The sequence below is a fragment of the Epinephelus fuscoguttatus genome, linkage group LG8, assembly GCF_011397635.1.
Source record: "Epinephelus fuscoguttatus linkage group LG8, E.fuscoguttatus.final_Chr_v1".
In the NCBI taxonomy this organism is placed as follows: domain Eukaryota; kingdom Metazoa; phylum Chordata; class Actinopteri; order Perciformes; family Serranidae; genus Epinephelus; species Epinephelus fuscoguttatus.
The window spans coordinates 30,653,637-30,673,079 of NC_064759.1; the positions used below are offsets into that span (position 1 = coordinate 30,653,637).

At 42.3% G+C, this 19,443-nt stretch overlaps 3 protein-coding genes across 6 annotated transcripts; 2 read left to right on the forward strand and 1 right to left on the reverse strand.

Moving 5' to 3' along the window:
• The first annotated feature begins 5,689 nt into the window (after positions 1-5,689).
• On the forward strand, positions 5,690-9,999 carry echdc1 (enoyl CoA hydratase domain containing 1). 4 transcript variants are annotated; one of them, XM_049583758.1, is made up of 7 exons: positions 5,690-5,729; positions 7,105-7,170; positions 7,856-8,031; positions 8,309-8,451; positions 8,661-8,713; positions 8,856-8,936; positions 9,038-9,998. In XM_049583758.1, exons 2-7 carry the CDS (start codon positions 7,106-7,108, stop codon positions 9,453-9,455), a joined length of 936 nt encoding a protein of 311 aa, XP_049439715.1. In that variant the 5' UTR covers positions 5,690-5,729; position 7,105; the 3' UTR covers positions 9,456-9,998. The 4 variants fall into 4 exon arrangements, with proteins under 4 accessions (XP_049439715.1, XP_049439716.1, XP_049439717.1 ...); XM_049583759.1 differs by lacking the exon at positions 5,690-5,729 and adding an exon at positions 5,756-5,874; XM_049583760.1 differs by lacking the exon at positions 5,690-5,729 and having other exon boundaries at positions 7,103-7,214.
• Positions 10,000-11,348: 1,349 nt separating this feature from the next.
• LOC125892829 (E3 ubiquitin-protein ligase rnf146-like) lies at positions 11,349-15,415 on the reverse strand. The gene is made up of 3 exons (XM_049583105.1): positions 15,267-15,415; positions 14,513-14,575; positions 11,349-14,145 (listed from the first exon to the last, which is right to left on the reverse strand). The coding sequence occupies exon 3, from the start codon at positions 14,131-14,133 to the stop codon at positions 12,973-12,975; it is 1,161 nt and encodes a 386-aa protein (XP_049439062.1). The 5' UTR covers positions 14,134-14,145; positions 14,513-14,575; positions 15,267-15,415; the 3' UTR covers positions 11,349-12,972.
• A 38-nt stretch (positions 15,416-15,453) lies between these two features.
• mdh2 (malate dehydrogenase 2, NAD (mitochondrial)) lies at positions 15,454-17,036 on the forward strand. Its single transcript, XM_049583106.1, has one exon. It carries the CDS (start codon positions 15,581-15,583, stop codon positions 16,592-16,594), a length of 1,014 nt encoding a protein of 337 aa, XP_049439063.1. The 5' UTR covers positions 15,454-15,580; the 3' UTR covers positions 16,595-17,036.
• Positions 17,037-19,443: the final 2,407 nt, after the last annotated feature.

The window sequence follows — 19,443 nt, forward strand, 5'->3', positions numbered from 1 at the left end:
AAAAGTACAATATTCCCGTCTGAAATGTGATGGAGTGTAAGCATAGAATGGTACGTAAAGTCCAAGTGCCTCAAAACTGTACTCAGTAGGGGAGACCAGGGATGATTGCAACACTTTTTGTTTGAGCAAGTGTAACTCAGTGGGTTTTTTTGTTAGAGCTCTTAAATTTTGATATGTGGTACCCATATTTGTCTGCTATAAATAACACAAACTTTGACCTCTACTACACCATCACAGATTATGGAAATTAATGTCAAATACAAAGAGGTACAGTACAGGCCAAAAGTTTGGACACACCTTCTCATTCAATGCGTTTTCTTTATTTTCATGACTATTTACATTGTAGATTCTCACTGAAGGCATCAAAACTATGAATGAACACATGTGGAGTTATGTACTTAACAAAAAAAGGTGAAATAACTGAAAACATGTTTTATATTCTAGTTTCTTCAAAATAGCCACCCTTTGCTCTGATTACTGCTTTGCACACTCTTGGCATTCTCTCCATGAGCTTCAAGAGGTAGTCACCTGAAATGGTTTTCCAACAGTCTTGAAGGAGTTCCCAGAGGTGTTTAGCACTTGTTGGCCCCTTTGCCTTCACTCTGCGGTCCAGCTCACCCCAAACCATCTCGATTGGGTTCAGGTCCGGTGACTGTGGAGGCCAGGTCATCTGCCGCAGCACTCCATCACTCTCCTTCTTGGTCAAATAGCCCTTACACAGCCTGGAGGTGTGTTTGGGGTCATTGTCCTGTTGAAAAATAAATGATCGTCCAACTAAACGCAAACCGGATGGGATGGCATGTCGCTGCAGGATGCTGTGGTAGCCATGCTGGTTCAGTGTGCCTTCAATTTTGAATAAATCCCCAACAGTGTCACCAGCAAAACACCCCCACACCATCACACCTCCTCCTCCATGCTTCACAGTGGGAACCAGGCATGTGGAATCCATCCGTTCACCTTTTCTGCGTCTCACAAAGACATGGCGGTTGGAACCAAAGATCTCAAATTTGGACTCATCAGACCAAAGCACAGATTTCCACTGGTCTAATGTCCATTCCTTGTGTTTCTTGGCCCAAACAAATCTCTTCTGCTTGTTGCCTCTCCTTAGCAGTGGTTTCCTAGCAGCTATTTGACCATGAAGGCCTGATTCGCGCAGTCTCCTCTTAACAGTTGTTCTAGAGATGGGTCTGCTGCTAGAACTCTGTGTGGCATTCATCTGGTCTCTGATCTGAGCTGCTGTTAACTTGTGATTTCTGAGGCTGGTGACTCGGATTAACTTATCCTCAGAAGCAGAGGTGACTCTTGGTCTTCCTTTCCTGGGTCGGTCCTCATGTGTGCCAGTTTCGTTGTAGCGCTTGATGGTTTTTGCGACTCCACTTGGGGACACATTGAAAGTTTTTGCAATTTTCCAGACTGACTGACCTTCATTTCTTAAAGTAATGATGGCCACTGGTTTTTCTTTAGTTAGCTGATTGGTTCTTGCCATAATATGAATTTTAACAGTTGTCCAATAGGGCTGTCGGCTGTGTATTAACCTGACTTCTGCACAACACAACTGATGGTCCCAACCCCATTGATAAAGCAAGAAATTCCACTAATTAACCCTGATAAGGCACACCTGTGAAGTGGAAACCATTTCAGGTGACTACCTCTTGAAGCTCATGGAGATAATGCCAAGAGTGTGCAAAGCAGTAATCAGAGCAAAGGGTGGCTATTTTGAAGAAACTAGAATATAAAACATGTTTTCAGTTATTTCACCTTTTTTTGTTAAGTACATAACTCCACATGTGTTCATTCATAGTTTTGATGCCTTCAGTGAGAATCTACAATGTAAATAGTCATGAAAATAAAGAAAACGCATTGAATGAGAAGGTGTGTCCAAACTTTTGGCCTGTACTGTATATTGTTACAACGTACCTCAGTACCGGGGTGAGTTGTAACACTCGCTGGGGATGGATGTAACAATTAAATTATTGTGCTTAAAAAACAGCAGCATTCAACAACAGCATTTGAACAGTTGAACAATAAACACTTTCGAAGAGTAACTATTATCTGAGCAAACTAAGGCATAATACCTATAGCCTATTTTAATCTGACTGGCAGTTGTGGCAAATGTAGATGTCCTTGCCTGGGGTGCAGGCTTTGAGGGCCCAAAATCCACACTTTTTAAGAACTGTTACAACCCTCCCCATGCCTAGCAGCCATGAAAGAGCTAACAGTTTTTAGCATTCAGCTTCAAAGCTAGCACTGATGAAACACATCAAATTAAACTGGAGAAACTACTACTTGAACCTATGTAAGTGAAACAATTGTACATACAACACAATGGACACTATGCAAAAAACAATTGTGATAAAAATGTTTGGTTTCTCACCTGAAAACTGTTTTTTGGCTCTGGAACAGACAAATTTGGACTCAGAGACACGCGGCTTCACCAGTGAGCTCCAATTGTAAATGAACATGGACTATGCTGATGATGTCACCACAGCTCGTTTCTAATTGGCCAAACTGAGAGCGTTACAACTATCCCTTTGTTACAACCATCCCCGGTCTCCCCTACTTAAGTAAATGTTTCACATTCCACCACTGGTCAACGGCCTTATTTGTTTTAACTTCAAACATGGTGAACGCAGGGAAGCTTTTGGCCATCATTAGCCCATGTCCAGTACAGTGCATCGCCAGACATGACTAGCTAGACATATATAGTCATTAACTACATCTTTGCGCACTGTTTCCTTCCTATGCCAATAGAGATTAGGCTCATATTTGACTACTTAGCAGAGATTATGAAGTTTTTGTGTTGTTCATAAACTAGTGTGAGTAAATACGAGTTTTAGTATATGGTCCATGTTTTCACAGTTTAAGTGTGGTTTCAGATTTACAATATGTATTACAGTAAAGTGTTGCATCTTGTCAGTCAGTGGTTGTGCATTGTGATTTTGTTGTGGGAAACTGTTCGCTGGCCCTCCAGTGTCTCCTGGCTCTCTGCCCCCCAGCTCCACTGACCTCCCTACACTCCTCACAGGAAACCTCCAGGCCCCTGAGAGTCTCTGGCACCTGCCAACCTGCCATTCTTCCTGCCCTGAAATAGACCCTTACTGGCATTTATCTGATCCGTGTGTGTGTGTGTGTGTGTGTGTGTGTGTGTGTGTTTTCTTATCTTGGTGAGTTGGTATCGAGAGCCATGCTGACTGCAGCGCATTCCCTGACTTCCTGTGGAGCCCCAGACAGCTGCATATCGATCAGTGCACTGATGCATCACTTTAGAGGCAACAAACACACACACACACACACACACACACACACACACACACAACCGCACAGCGATACACACTCGGACATGCAAGCAACGACATTTGTGCGTGCATATAGACAAATGTGTGAAATCCCTTTCTCTCCCCCTCTCCCTCTCCCTCTCTCCTCCCCATTAGCCAGTTTGTAATTTCAGACAGGCCTCCATTATCAGCTGGAGTCTGCGGCTGCATCACTGATATCCGGACAGATCATAAAACAGCAGGGCTGCCTTTAATCAAAACGACTGGAGGGGCTGAGCAGAAGATGAATGGAAGTGGACAGGCACACTGAGATAATGGTTTGAGAATGAAAGTTTCTAACGGAGTATTAACACACTGAACAGGTAGCCAGTCCATCACTTACACCTAACACTCATAGACAATCACTTACATACACTTGTGGGTGAATCAGAGACTGCTATGCACACAAATTCCACCAAGCTACCATGTCCTCCAGGTGCTGCACTTCACAGAGTGATATTTAGAGACAGGTTGCAGGCTAGCTGACCTAGCTGAAAGTACTGTACAGAGCAGGAAGGAGAGTCAGCGTGTCTGGAATGCCTGCCTGGGACGAGTCCCACCGACCTTTTTGAATTCCTTCCCCACTTTTAAATAGACTGGCGAGGTATGGACTTTTGAGTCTATTGCAGTCTTGGATGCAGTACACTGTATCCTTGTTAATGACCTTTGATGTTTGCAGGACAGTCATGAATGATTTCGGTTCCACAGAGCCAGAATAATCATTATATTTGATTGATCATTATACGCACAATATATGATCAGATCTAATACAATGGTGCCTCTATGCTTTAGATAGCTAATCCAAGTAAATGATTGCGCTTTAAAGAGAATCTGCAAAATATCTAGCACAAGTGATTACTTTGAATGTAATTGTGGAGCAAAGTTGTTCCAAAGTTTAAATTTTGTACAGATGTTGGATGGTTATTGTATGTGACTACAGTACAACACATTTGATTTAGCGTCTCTCTCTGGAATCCTCAGTGTTTGTTTTTACAGATACAGTATGTTCAGGGCTGTGAATAGCGGTAGAAGATGTGTGGATAGAAGTGAAGGATTTATGCTCCCAGTAACCACAGATCAGACCACAGGACAGGAAGTGTCTCAGCCTCCCTCTGTTCTGGCACATTTTCTTTCCTTTTCCTGCACATCTCTTGGACTTTGTATCATCCTCTTGTTCTTGTTTGTTTATCCCTGTTCGTCTCACTGTCTGAACGCCCTGACTTCTTACTCTCACTCACTGAACATTACACTTATCTCCTTTCTTACCGTCCATCTGTCTCCTGTACACACAGATAAAACTGTGCAAATCTTGTGCAAAGACCTCAGTGTTTACACAAATGCTTGGGTTATACTCAGACAAACAATTTTGTCTACGCCTATAAGTCCGTGGTAGTTTATGTCTGTCTGTGTTTGCACAGTGCTGTGATCCCAGAGGAATTCACACTTTGGACTGGCCTCCAGAAAGGTGGTAATCCCTCTTGCGATGATATTACATATTTCTGAGGAGTTGAACAAGACCTTTCCTCAAAGATGGGTTGCCTCTTCTATGGATGTTTTTAATGGCAAAAGATCAAGGCTAAAACACAATATTTCCCTAAAAATCAACAGTTGAACTAAATGTTGCTAAATCCCACTCCAAACCTCAGTTTTGATATTGTTCCAAACCCATCATTTAATATCTTTGAAAAGAATACCTTTTATGTTTATCACTGACTTGTGAAGATGTATTCAGTCTGAGTTGTTTGACTTGGCCCCACATGAAACCAAATCTCAGAGCAGGTTTTTGTTTGACAAGAAGTTGACACGATGTTAGACTCAAAAGTTCACAGCAATACCTTTAAGATTCAGCCAGCCCACTGGTGTCAAGAAATATGTTTTGGTGCTTGAATCAAACAAAACCTGCTATTTTACAACACAGTAATGAGAACTTCAGTTGACAGTATATTAATATAACTGTTAGCTTCCTTTGCCAGTGCTGTATTATAACTCACAGGTCTTATTAAAAGTCCTCTGTCAGTACTACTGAATAAGGACATGTCTTCAGAGCCAGTTCCTCAGTATTCTGTGTTTACAGATTTGTGACAGATGGAGTGCAGATCCCTCTGTGCAGTGCTTTGGCCAATGATGAATAATACTACAGCTCATGTTGAACAATAAATTATAGCTTGAGTGTTGTGTAAAGTATTCCAATATCACAACCAAATAATTAATGGATATGTTTGTATGCAATAGGCGATTAGGTCTGTGCACAAATGAATCCCAAATAACATGCAGTGCATGGCGGTATTATTCCGCCCCCATGTGGGGAAGTTGAGAAACTACATTTGTGTGTTGCCATCATCTGCCATCATCATCAGCTCCAGTTTCCAGGGGGACGGATTTCAAGGTAACACCACACGACTGTCAATAAGTAAGGTTGGTGCTTGCATTTCTGTCGATGAACGGCTCGTAATTCTTACAGTGCCATGTTGAAAACATTTTGTGAAACGCATTTATTTGCTCCGCTGCTTTATGTATGCGTATATTACGTGTTAAAGCAACAAAGAGACAGTTAAACCTGGTATGACATTCATTTGCCAGATAACATTCAATGGCTCATAAGGTTTACTGCAAGACGAGACACTGTAAAACAATTCAAAACTTTAATGCGTCACTTGTGCCTCCGTGTTGCTGAGGTTTCATCCAGAAAAAGAATTAAGATACTGCCGTGTGTTTTCCATTTAAAATTAATGTAACGTTATAGCACCAAAGTAAGCTAGCTAAATATTAGACTTGATGTATGTATCTGGTTGTCTTTAACAGCATTCGTTTTTGCCTGTTTTTGTCAACAAAATGGCGTGACGCAATTTGACTGTTAAAGTACCTTTCCAAAATGTCAGAGGCCAACGTAGCAGCTTTCTATGTTAAGTGCTAAAGTATCTACAATTTATAAAGTGTAACATACCTGTGGTTATTATCTAAGGATATATTCTTCTTTTTAGATCTACTTTTTTCCTAATTTCCATTTATATCTAATAATTTTTCTACAGTGTTCTCCTCCAGTTGCTGTCAACGAGCACCTTTCTTGTTTGTGTGTGCATTGTGGCTAAAACACCCACACAGCTGTTTTTGTCAGGCTGAAGTTGGTTGGAGTTATGCTGGGAATTAGGTGATGTCACACATTGTGTGTTTACAGGCCTAATTAGGCAACTAAGTGGAAACACCTGTGTAAAGTGGCTTTATAGTAATTCCCTTTTTACAGCATACATACCTACACAAGCACCTGCTGCAGTTAGCACATAGTTAGAAGTAAGAACTTGTTTATGAAACACAAGCTGTTTATCCTAAAGCTTTTGTGAGCTATGAAATACATCACAGTAGCAATTAAAATGATTATAGATGGCTGAATTCCATTTAGCTCATTCAGTTTCCTGGTATTGTGTACAATATGTGCACTGGCTCACTGTCACACTGGGACACGTACACAATAGAGCCATTGTTGAAGGTTTCAGTCACATCTGTGCTTTTCTTACTATCACAAGTCAAATTGTCTGCTGTGAAAAAAGGGCTATTAAAGTACCAATTCTGTCATAGGTCATAGGGATTCATTCGATTTGGATGATCATGCTAAAAAACAACTAGCTGCTGCTGTTCTCTCTGTCAGGAGGGTATCTAGGAAATACTCCCATTCCTCAAACTTTTGCCTCCCATATATGTGCCCACCACCTTTTTAATAAAGTAATATATCTGAAGTCATGGAGGTAAAAATGAATATTTTCTCCCATATTTTCCCATCTCTGTGCTGCTGCAGGATGGTGCTGTGTGCAGTGAGGCGACAACTCTTGAGGAGAGGCAGCAGTTGTGGAGACTGGGCTGGGTAAGGGAGTCTAGCCAGCATTGTTTATCACCATGCTGGTGAAGGTAAATAAAGTCATAAATAAAGTGACATCGAGTTGAACCCACATTATTTGTCCACAAATCACAAATGGAGACAAGTCTAACAACCCAGAATGCATTTCTGAGGTGCTGAGGTTGGTGAAATGCCAATCTATGAAAGTAGTAACTTCTCTGATTCTGACTCATTGTAGTTATGAGTCAGAATGAGAGATTGTTCATTCTTGTGTGTTACGAGTTTGTTTGTGTGGCTCGGTACCAAGCCTCCTTCAGGCGGATTTACAGAGAGGAGGTAAGGGGGTGTATTAAAAGCATTCATCCTCCGCCTGTTTGTGAGTGCAAGCATTTACTTTGAGTCCTGAGCAACGCCTGCCTGGGTTTCACTCGGCAGTTTTGCATACCATTTGTTTAGACTACAATCACACATATGCATATTCAGTCTGATTTGAATTAATTTATCATTTAACTTAAAGCAACATCTAACCATGTAAAGAGACAGAGTACATCCATATGCTGTCAAAACCTGCTTGTTAAAACTACTGGTAACGTACTATCACTGTATCTGTTGTAGCAGTAAAATGATTCCTCCATTTTAAACAGCCCATGTCTTTAACCCTTGCTGCAATTGATTGGATTTTAATAAGCATTTTACATTTTGTTCCTCAAAGGCTGCTGCAGAGATGGAGCAGGGGTTGTATGTATGCCAGCGTCCATAGCTTCAACCAGGAGGAGATCAGAGAGAAGCTGCGGGTCTTTCCTGGAGGCTCCATTGATCTGCTCAAACAGGAGTCTGGCATCGCTGTGCTGACCATCAACTACCCCTCCCGCATGAATGCCTTCTCTGGTGAGATGACTGTACATTTCACACTGAATATTTTCAGATTGATTAGTGCAGAGTTGGTATTCTCAGGATGAAACTCATTTGCACATAATCAGTTTCAAGATCCAAGACCTTTATTTGTAACCAAGGAGCGATTGGTTTAGCCGCAGTAGCAGCGATTGGAGGTGTTGATGCTACCAATATTTTACAGAGTTGAGCAGTGAAATGGCAGAGAGTTGTACACAAACATAAACAAATTACACTGCAGCCCAATTTATTTAGAGTTTTTCCCTCCTCCTAGGCAGTATGATGTTGGATCTGGAGGAGAAGGTGAGCCAGCTGGAGAGTTGGACAGACGGTAAAGGCCTCATTGTTCAGGGTGCTGCTGGAACTTTCTGCTCTGGATCGGACCTCAACGCTGTCAGGGCCATATCTAACCCACAGGTAGCAAAGCAAGGACACTCTTTGTTTCAGTGAGATAATTTACATGGTGATCATTTTCGAGATATGGTGTTTATATTCTCAAACACATAAACAGAACGCTCCAAAAACCCAACCATAAAACATTTATTAATATCCATGTATATGCACTCAATGTCTCTTGGATGTGTACTTGTCACAGATCTCTATATGATGTTTCTTTTGCCTTGTAGGATGGGATGAAGATGTGTATGTTCATGCAGAATGCTCTCACAAGACTTCTCAGGTAAGGGCTCTCATTTTCCTCTCGACTACTTTGTTTGCGCAGACTAAAACAGCAGCAACCATTCTGAGCTTAAAGGACTTGGAGGTTATGTGTTATGTAATGTGCACTACAGTATGCTGACAGAATAGTTTTCTCAGTGCAGGCTGCCTCTGATCTCTGTTGCTCTGGTGGAGGGGAGAGCGCTGGGAGGAGGTGCAGAGCTCACCACTGCCTGCGATTTCAGGTTATGTTACTCATATGCATAAAAGAAAACTCAGTTACACCATCATCTTTCATCCAAATGTTTGCTAATAATCTAACTTGTCTGTCATCTCCCTCTCCTAGGTTAATGGCATCTGGCAGTGTGATCCAGTTTGTCCATAAACACATGGGCCTGGTCCCAGGCTGGGGAGGAGCTGCGCGACTCGTCCGCATCGTCGGAAGCCAGAATGCACTGAAGTTGCTTGGTGGTGCTCTAAAAGTGGATCCCGAACTTGGCCTGCAGATCGGACTGGCAGATGGAGTCCTGGAGTTCCCCCAGGCAGAGGAGGGTGCAGAGACTCTCAGACAGCAGGCTGAAAACTGGCTCACTCACTATACAAAAGGGCCTGCCCCGGTGATCCAGGCTGTGAAGAAGGTTGTGTTGTCAGGGAGAGAGCTCCCTCTGTCAGAGGCGCTGAGGACTGAGAAGGATGTATTTGGGACGGTGTGGGGCGGTCCGGCTAACCTGCAGGCTCTGGCCAGCAAGTCCAAACACAGATGAGGGTCTGCGAGACTGAGACATTGTTAGAAAGTCCTGTCCAGGTCAAATATATGTGGAAGAGAACTGCTAAAGACTGACATTGATAAACATAGTGAGTTCTATGGTGTGCTGAAGACATTAACAAGAACCTGAATGTGTTGCGTCTAAAATGTGGACTCTGGGAATGCAGAGACAATGATAATGAAAGGGTCTCTGTCTTTGTAAGGACTATGAACTTCACATTTTAATAAATTAGCTGTGTCATTGATAAGAGATCACCAGTTGTCATATACTTAAATGGTTGCAATGTATTTTGTTTGCTATCTCTCTATGCGACATACCTACTTGTCACATGAGTAGGAGCTGTGATTCAAATATATAAACAGTGACACCGATAGTGTGCATTTTTGTTCATTTATTGCAAACATAGCTCTGTGGGAAAATATGAAATGAGGGCAGTGCTTGTGGGGATGAAAACTGAATGAACACCATACATAAAAACTCCACTGTCCTGAGGAATGATTTTGTTTCATTAATACTCTGGAGACTAATCCTGTATGGAGGCTAATTTTGTTTTATTGTAACCCCCCAGTTTAAGTAACACATAACACGTGCTTTGTGATTCTATGGATATTATAGTATTGAATATTTTTAGTATGGATGAAAACAAGGACTTAAAGAACTCAATTTCCCATGTTTTTAATCCCTTCTGTCCCTATCAGTAAAGCAAATGAACTCCAGCTCCCCTGAAAATGTGATTATGGTAATGATTAGATCATGCCAGGCTGAGCCTAAGTGAAGCAGGCAGATAGCAGCAGCATAGATACTGATGAGATATAACAAGCATGAGGCATCAGCAGCTGTCTGCATGATGAGAGTAATGCTGCTGCACTTCTGTCCTCTTTACCTCAGTTTTGTAGGTTAGTTCAACTAATCCGTCAAATTCCTTTGTGCTCATGGCGTGTCACTGTGGCCTTGATCACTCCTATTCTCTCTGTTTATGTTCTATTGGGAGATTCTTAGCTGCAGGTGAGAACATTATTAGGCTAATTTTCCGTACTCTGCATGGCTCTTATCTGTGCATGAGGAAAGATGCTGGAGCACAGGGCCAAATTAAACACTGAAAATATGCATACTGATTTTTTTGTGTGAGGTTTGGCACCAATTTGTAACTCATTTCTCATTTCATATTTAAAATTAGCCCATAAGGCAAATGAGGCATCGCAAAAGCACAACAGCGCACAGACTGAAATGTCAAGAACAGGACAGATCCCTGGAGGATGCCAGGCCTTTATCTCCTGTTCTCCTTCCAGAGGTCATGTTTCCTGGCCAGACACCCAGCTGGTGTGCCGATAGCTGCCGTGGTCAGAATACCAAACACCTACAAGGTGAGTGAGGGAAAGTCGGGAGCTGGCCTCATTATGAGATACAGCACATAAACACTTGTTTATATGGTCTCTAGTGACAGAAAAACACACTGCTGCATAATGTGGACAAAGTAAACAATGTTTCTTGTGACACCTATTCAGATCATGTATTTATTGCTACTTGAGGAAACCTCAATTATCTCTACAATGAGCTCTGTTTGTCCATGTGCTAAATCTAAATCATTTTGGATGCTTTGTTACATAAAGAATAGTTTGTTGAATACATCAGCCCTGCATCTCAGGGTAAAAATATTTTTCCCCCTCTACAAAAATCTCGAGGTGCTGGTGTGGAGAAAATGGGGCGAAATCTTACAATGGCCCCACTGATAGTCATACTTATGTAACCGTCTAGATATATTTTAAAATATAGCGAATATATTAATAATCACAGACAAGAGCACAAAATTTTCATCTTTTTAGGATGATGAAATGACACAATTTATTCTTAAATTACAAACCATGTAACAAAAAAAAGTTGCCAAGCAAAAACTGTTACACAAACTTTATTTATTAGAATGTAAAGTCTAAGACTGAGCTGATGATGTAAGCATGTCAGAAATATAAAAATAACATAACTTGAAATCTCTGCAGGATGGCCAATAGCACGGTCTTGTTCTCTTACTGCCTCAGACATCATACATAAAGAGGATTTACAACCATAAGAAATGCAAAAAACAAAACAAAACAAACACAAATTAAAAACACTTACTCAACTCAATCTGGAAAAAATATCACTTCTCATCATCCTGCCAACCAGTAGTGTTAAAATAACTCTCTCTTCAAACATGCACAAATCACAAAGCTTTAGAAACACACCAATTGAGCATACTTTAGTCAGGGACATGAGGAATACTAATGAGGCTACAGAGGCCTCGGCAGCTTTAAAAGGAAAACACTGATACTTCACATTAAAATGCCAATTACTTAAAGCTGGGAAAGCTTAAAAGAAATTTCGATATGTACTTCTAATATGCACATTTATTTAAAAAGAGGATTTGTAATCGCTATAGGTTTTAGAAGATGTAAGCTAATTACAATCAAATCAAAGACAAATCATCTGCAGGTAGCTGTATAATCCTGTAAGCTCCTGAGTTACAATATTGTAGCATATTAGGAGTGAAATTTAAATACTCACACTGCTTAACAATGATATACTTCTCAGTTTCCTTTCTTTATCTAGATAACAACCTAAAGATCTTTTTCAAACCACGATCTGCTCTGAAATGTAACACTTTTCGAAAAGTTATCGGTTAAATTTCAGAATTTTTAAGGAAAGGCTCCATAATCAGTTAAATCTGAAGTGAGGAAATCATTTAGGTAGGGTGAATGTTGGGAACATTATCAAGGATTAAATTCTTTGCAAGAGTAGTCAAATGACCTGAGCACTAACAAGCTCATTTCTGCGTGCTATGTTAGCGGAGAGAGTTAAAGTGTAGATGATTAGAATGCAGCGGTTTATGATAATGATAATGACACAGTTCCATTTCCAAGAGTAACATCCCCACGTGTGCTTTCTCCCTCGAACGTCACAGATCTGGCTCCCAGAAACCCTCTGGGTATTAGCATAATCAATTTGAACATGAGAATACAGAGGATAGGCAGAAGCAGGTTGGTGAGTCCTTTTTGATCTTTTAACTTTCACTTTTCTGCAACCAAATGGCAAAACAGTGAGCAGACTGCTGTCAGCTACACACCACAATAAGTCTGCTACACCTACCTCACATGATGTGCTGGGTAGACAATTATGATATGTCACGGCTCACAACAACATGCTGTATCTGTCTGACTCATTTTCAAGCTGTACCTCCTGTCTCATTGCTAGCACGCTCAGTGCTGGAACATAAAACCCAGCATTACTTCTACTGGCTGGGTATGTACAAACAAATCACACAGATACATGCAGATCATTGTGAGCCAAACAGAAGCACCAAATTTGACTGCTAGATTTGAGTTGTTTGCCTAAAAATACAGAGTATGTTATGCTTAATTTCACTTTTACCCAGCAATCCACCCACGTCTGATCCGTGACAGAGTGAACGACAGCATACAGCGAGGAATAAATTAATGAAGTGGAACATAGCCATTTAGTGATGATGGTGTCATTTATGACTTCACACTTCAGTCACTGTACACTGGCCATCAGGCATTCTGGACCTTCCACTGCTACTGGATGAAGAAGGGGGAGAGGCGGACTCTGCACCAGGAGGGGCTCTGTCCTCTGGATTCAGTCTTTGCCTCCTTGGCCTACCCTCCCAAGGCTCCACATGCTCTCCATCTCCTCCCTCCTCTTCTTCATCCTCCTCTTCCTCATCATCGCTCCAGTCTCCGGAGCCAGACTCGTCCACAGAGGTATGAGGGTCAGAGGACCTGGAGGGTGAGGCCTCCTCTTCGTCATCTTCTTCCTCTCCTTCCCCAGCCTCAGACCTCTCATGAGAAGGTGTGGGCCTGGGGCTGATTTGCAGCTGGGAGAGAGCATCCTCCAGAGTGGGGCTGCTGCTGCTGCCAGGCTGACCACCGAGGGAGGTGGGAGGTCTGGCAGTGGCTGGAGGGGCTGTAACAGTAGAGGGGATACCTGTAACCTGCTGCTGTACACCTGCTACTGTGGTGTCAGCCCCATCAGCAGAGTTTTCTCGACCAGTTGCCCCAATGGCCCCAGTAACACCCTCAGTGTCCAAACGCAGTCCTGCCACTCCCTTCTTGGGGATATCCAAAACGTCTCTCTTCATCTTGCGTCTACGACCGTGCTCATTGCGCCTGTACTGCACCATGTTCTCCAAGTCGGCTACATACAAAAAACCAGCAATCAACATCTCAGCTGTTTTCTTGCCCTTGGAGAAAGCGTCCTCCAGCTCACGGCTGGTTCGCTCATCATACTGCCACCAGCCGTTACGGCCCTCATAATACCAGGCGTGATCACTTGCTGCCCCACCCCGACCTCCCGCCGATGCTTTCAGCTCCTCCGGAGAGAGAAGTGTAGGCCTTTCCAGGAAGTCATCTGGTACTTCCTGTCTGCAAAGAGCACAGCGTTTGCTCTGCCAGGATGCTCCCTTCACACACAGGAAACAGAAGACGTGATGGCACGGCAGTTGGACTGGGTGGACGCAGCTCTGCAGACAAATGGCACACTCTGGTACAGACAGGGCTGGGGATGAGTTGCTGGAGCCAGAACACGAGGAGTCTGCACTGTTCCCACTTCCACCACCGCTGTTGCTGCCTTTCTTACTGGATGGAAGCGAGCTAACAGAGTGGTCTACCTCCCCACAACTAGCCATCCTTAGGAAGTACTGAGGAAAGGGGACAGTTGTAGATAATGGTTATACTAAGCATGTTAGGATTATTATTTACACTACTGTCAGTACTATTCATTCTGAAAAAGAGAAATCTGTATTCAAGATTATTATTATTAGTGTTTTTGGGTCCAAAACTGATCACAAAATTCTAGTGAGATATATCAGCTGCAGTGAAGCACATTTTATTTTGTTTCTGGTCTCAAGATCACATTCAACATTCAACTGCAGGTCACTGTCACTAAATAGCAAACAGTCCGGAGATGACGTCATACCCTGAATCAAAATAAATATTGTGCTAGTATAATCTATAAACCATCTGTAGCCTCAAACAATGCTGACAGACATGCTATTTGATACTTACTGGAAGTACCCTTAATGCTGATGTATCATGAGGAGAGCTGATGGACCTTCAACGTTCCACTGCCTAAAGGAAAACAGCAGTCACTGAATATGTTTTCAGACTGTCCTGAAGTGCAATTTTGGCAAAAAAATATACAATATCAAGCTATTCCTCATGTAAACTACATGTAAGAACCGCACCTTACATGACAAACAATGCACTTTAGCCTGATGTTAAAACGGATTAGCTACTAGTAAGCGTTAATTCACTTAGCTATGACAGAAATGCAACTTAAGTCTGTGGAACAAAAGGTTGCTCTGTTAGCAGACTACAAACGGTGAACTGTGTCCGCTAACTGTTATGCGTTTGTGCTAACCCAGCTGGCTTAACTTATGACAGCGCTAGTGATGAACACAGCTAACGTTACTCGAGTGAAATCAACAGCTAACGATCTAACATTCCCAATAAATGGTGACAACCTATAAGCAAACTAGTTTAGCTAACGTTAGATACAAAGCCGAAGCTAAAAGGCAAGCCGTTGGTTGTAACCGTTACAAGTGCAAACACAAGTAAAACAGTACTGAGGGATCTCTCGACAGGCAAAGCAATCATAACAATAAGACCTGTTGTAGCTAACAGTGGCTAGGCTGATGGCAGCACTCTGACTCCAGCAAATAGACGGAGTTCATCCGACGGCGCTAGCTTATTTTAGCAGGGCGACACAGACAGCAAGGAGAAGCGTTTTCTCCCGACATAGACAGCGGAGGTATCCTACCGTTAGATGTTGCTGTGTTAATCTGGTGTGCGGTTACAAGTCGTGTATCGGCACTAATTTCTAATGCTAATTCACCGACTTCCACTGTTAACTGGCTTTGTTTTCCTCTGAAAAAGGAGCTGAGATAAAGACGACGACGTAACAATACGCGCTGACGTGGTTTGACGTCGAATCGCACGGCCCTTATACTATACGCATGACAGAGTGTGTGTCTTCCTGTTCGCTCGTGGCTAGAGGACGTTGGTGTCACAGAGGAGAGGGGCTCTTTAAACACTTTTATACCCACTAAAGCAAGAAAAGAAGTAACAAAGAAGATGTTTGCCCGTGCAGTGAGACCTACCGTGAGCCTGGCTCGGAGCCTGTCCACCTCATCGCAGAACAACGCCAAGGTGGCGGTGCTGGGAGCGTCGGGCGGTATAGGCCAGCCGCTATCACTGCTCCTCAAGAATAGCCCTCTGGTGAGTCACCTCTCCCTGTATGATATCGCGCACACCCCCGGGGTGGCTGCAGACCTCAGCCACATCGAGACAAGAGCCCAGGTGACTGGCCACATGGGCCCCGATCAGCTGGATGCTGCTCTGCAGGGCTGCGAGGTCGTGGTTATCCCCGCCGGTGTACCCAGGAAACCCGGTATGACTCGTGATGATCTCTTCAACACCAACGCAACCATTGTAGCCACCTTGGCCGATGCCTGCGCCCGCAACTGCCCCGAGGCCATGATCTGCATCATTGCCAACCCTGTCAACTCCACCATCCCTATTACATCAGAGGTCATGAAGAAGCATGGCGTGTACAACCCCAACAAAGTGTTTGGTGTCACAACCCTGGACATTGTCAGAGCAAACGCCTTCGTTGCAGAGCTTAAAGGCCTTGACCCAGCTCGTGTCAACGTTCCAGTCATTGGAGGTCATGCTGGGAAGACCATCATCCCCCTCATTTCCCAGTGCACACCAAAAGTCGAGTTCCCTGCTGACCAGCTTGCAGCCCTGACTGGCAGGATCCAGGAGGCCGGCACAGAGGTGGTGAAAGCTAAGGCTGGAGCCGGATCTGCTACCCTCTCCATGGCTTATGCTGGTGCCCGCTTCACCTTCTCTGTCCTGGATGCCATGAATGGAAAGGAAGGTGTGGTGGAGTGTGGCTATGTCAGGTCAGAGGAGACAGAGTGCAAGTACTTCTCTACACCTCTTCTCCTGGGAAAGAACGGCATTGAGAAGAACCTTGGGCTGGGCAAGCTGTCCGCCTTTGAGGAGAAGCTGGTCGCTGATGCCATGGATGAGCTGAAGGGCTCCATCAAGAAGGGCGAGGATTTCGTGGCTAATATGAAGTGAACGGGGGGCATGTGGTCACTTGTAAACAAACAGCAGTTTTGATTGGTGATTTGTTCTGTCTTAACTTAAAGGGCATCTGGGCAAAGGTCAACATCTGTCACGGTGTTTCCCCTTTTGTTTCTGTTTTAGCAGTAGGGTCATCCTGAATCAGAAATCCTGGTTTTAACTAAGATCCTCTTTCCTGTGTATGTTTTCTCTAACCCGCCCAAACATGGCTTTACCTTGCACTTATGATTTGTGTACATACTGCACTGTGACTTATCTATATTTTTCAAATGTGAAATTTAAGCAAAAGTCATATTTTCATGTACAGTCTGTATTAATGGGGATTTCTCTGCTTGAATGATAAGGCGGAAATACTGTCATCATGCCTGTTGATGCACTGGATGTTATTGATGAGCAAAATACTCACTCCACCAATAAAAAAAGTTTAGCTTTGAAAGATGATTCTTTTTTTCTTGTATTTATACAAACATTATTCGGCTTGACTGTCTATACTGAGTGATGACCAAATGAAAAGCATCACTGCCATTTTTTTTAATGAAACTAAGAAGATTAATCCAGATTATAGTTTATTTATTTTACACATCAATTGGGGTTCACTGACCAAGTTTATAGGCACTGAAATAGTTAAGTTATGGTTTGTCCAAATGCATACAACTTATTATTAGAGAAGTGATTCAAATAAAGTATACACTTGAATCAATCTAGATGGAAAATCTGTAATTTGAAGGTGAGTTGGAGCAACATAATGGTAGTTATAAGCTGCTTTGCAGAAAAATAGAATGGGGCATATTATCCCCAACTAATAATTACTTTTAGGAGTTTTGTCTTGACTATTAAAGAGTGCTGGTGACTTATTTTTGTTAGAGTCAGGGAACAATTTACAGTAGTTATCAAGTGAAACACCTTCCTTGCTGCCATGAACAAAACCACTATTTATTGTTGGCTCACAACAACAGTATTTGTTGTGACTTTAGTGACACTTACAGATTGATGTCAGTATCTACAAAAACTCTACAGGTATTACAGTTTGTCAAGCCCTCTTAGGCATCAAACGTATCTGTTAATGTAGAATTCATTTTGTTTTAAACACCTCTTGTGATCTAGATGGGAGCTATAAACAGTTGACTAAACATTTGATTTCTATACCTGATAATCCTCCTGGCACAAGAGGGAAAGAGGGGGAGAGAGGGCAAAGTGTGTCAGTGAAGTTACCTGCTCTCCATATAAAACACCAAGAAAATATTCACATTACTTTACAATATCATGTGACACCATCTTTTACATAATCCAGATTAGAGTTGCCTTGTCTGACCTCTGTCTTCGGCTTTTCCCTCAATGCCCATTTATGACCCAGTGCTATCAGGTGCACTGTCTCATTAGAGGTCAGACAGCAAACAGATATAAGTAATGCATGCACCTCCCTTGGTGCATGTTTCCTGGTTGTCACCATGCTGGTTTGTTCCCTCTGTAACACTTTGTGCCCTAACAATTTACCCAGGAGAGGAGGAGGATATGTGTGAGGATTTTTTTTTAGTTTGTTTTTGCATGGTCAAAAAGCTGCATGTTAGCATGCTGATGTTAGCATTTATCTCAAAAGTCCTGCTATGCCTTAGTACAGCCTTACAGACATGCTAGCATGGCTGCAGACAATTAGTGTGGCCTCTTGTTCAACTACAATTTCTGTATCACCTCATTGTTTTTTGAGGAGTGATGGATTTATAGAGGAAAACTGCTAAGAAATCTTTGGGTAAAAATTGATGACACACATTGAGATGAACCTTATTCAATCAAGCAATTGCATCTGAAGCTGCTCACTGTCATGCATGCTTATTTGACATTGACTGGCATGAAGAGAGCAACTTATTTGAATCAACAATTAAAGCCTATGTAGGCAGAAATCTGTAAAAGGCCAAAAATAAATGAATAAATAAATAATAAGATTTTGACTGCCATGAAAAGGCTAACCACAGTAATTACAATTCCGATCCAAACTGAGTTATGATTGAAATTCTGAAATTCAACTTTTGAATATGTGTTTTAGCTCATAAAAATCCTGGTTCCCTCATGTCCTCTTTTAGAGAATGTAAAGTGTCAACTAAACATTAGCTGAACAGTAACTACAAAATCCAACCAAAACACAAGGCAAACTGCAGTAAATGTGCTCCGCCTTTAATGTGCTTCACTTTGGGATTCTATCAGGGCAAAGAAAATCACTCTAGGTGTACTAAAGTGAAAGGTGAATGTAAGAATGAGGATGATGCCAGCAACACAATAATTGACAATGTAACAATGACCCAAACAAGATGATGAAGATGGTGATGATTATGTCAAGTTATCTTAATTTAGATAAAACCTGATGAAACAATGACATCTACAAAGTGAGACAAATACAAATCGGATCTAGCAAGAAATGAGAACAGTTTCCCTATTTAATAAGTGTTAAGTTTAAAGGAGCAGTGTAGGATATAAGGGAATCTGTTGGCAGAAGTGGAATACAATATTCATTATTGTGTTTTTATTAAGGTATGATCACCTGAAACTAAGAATTGTTGTGTTTTTGTTACCTTAGAATGAGCCATCTATGTCTACATAGGGAGTGGGTCCTCTTCCATGGCTCCCTTTATGTTCCTACAGTAGCCCAGAACAGACAAATCACACACTGGTTCTAGAGGAGGTCTTTCGTGTTTTTAAAATACCTGAAGGCCACCGTAGGAAGGGATAACAGGAGGGGGCACTCAGCTGGTTGCAATCTACAACCTCACCACCAGATGGCACCAATCCTTCACACTACACCTTTGACACATTTGGCTTGACAGTCAAAAAACTTAAAGCATCTGTCTCAC

Excerpts from the sequence above, each read along its gene's own strand:
- echdc1 (XM_049583758.1), top strand. The coding sequence starts at position 7,106 with ATGGTGCTGTGTGCAGTGAGGCGACAACTCTTGAGGAGAGGCAGCAGT. Across the intron at positions 8,714-8,855 it reads GCTCTCACAAGACTTCTCAG|GCTGCCTCTGATCTCTGTTG; the intron begins GTAAGGGCTCTC and ends TTCTCAGTGCAG. Across the intron at positions 8,937-9,037 it reads ACCACTGCCTGCGATTTCAG|GTTAATGGCATCTGGCAGTG; the intron begins GTTATGTTACTC and ends TCCCTCTCCTAG.
- LOC125892829 (XM_049583105.1), bottom strand. The coding sequence starts at position 14,133 with ATGGCTAGTTGTGGGGAGGTAGACCACTCTGTTAGCTCGCTTCCATCC.
- mdh2 (XM_049583106.1), top strand. The coding sequence starts at position 15,581 with ATGTTTGCCCGTGCAGTGAGACCTACCGTGAGCCTGGCTCGGAGCCTG.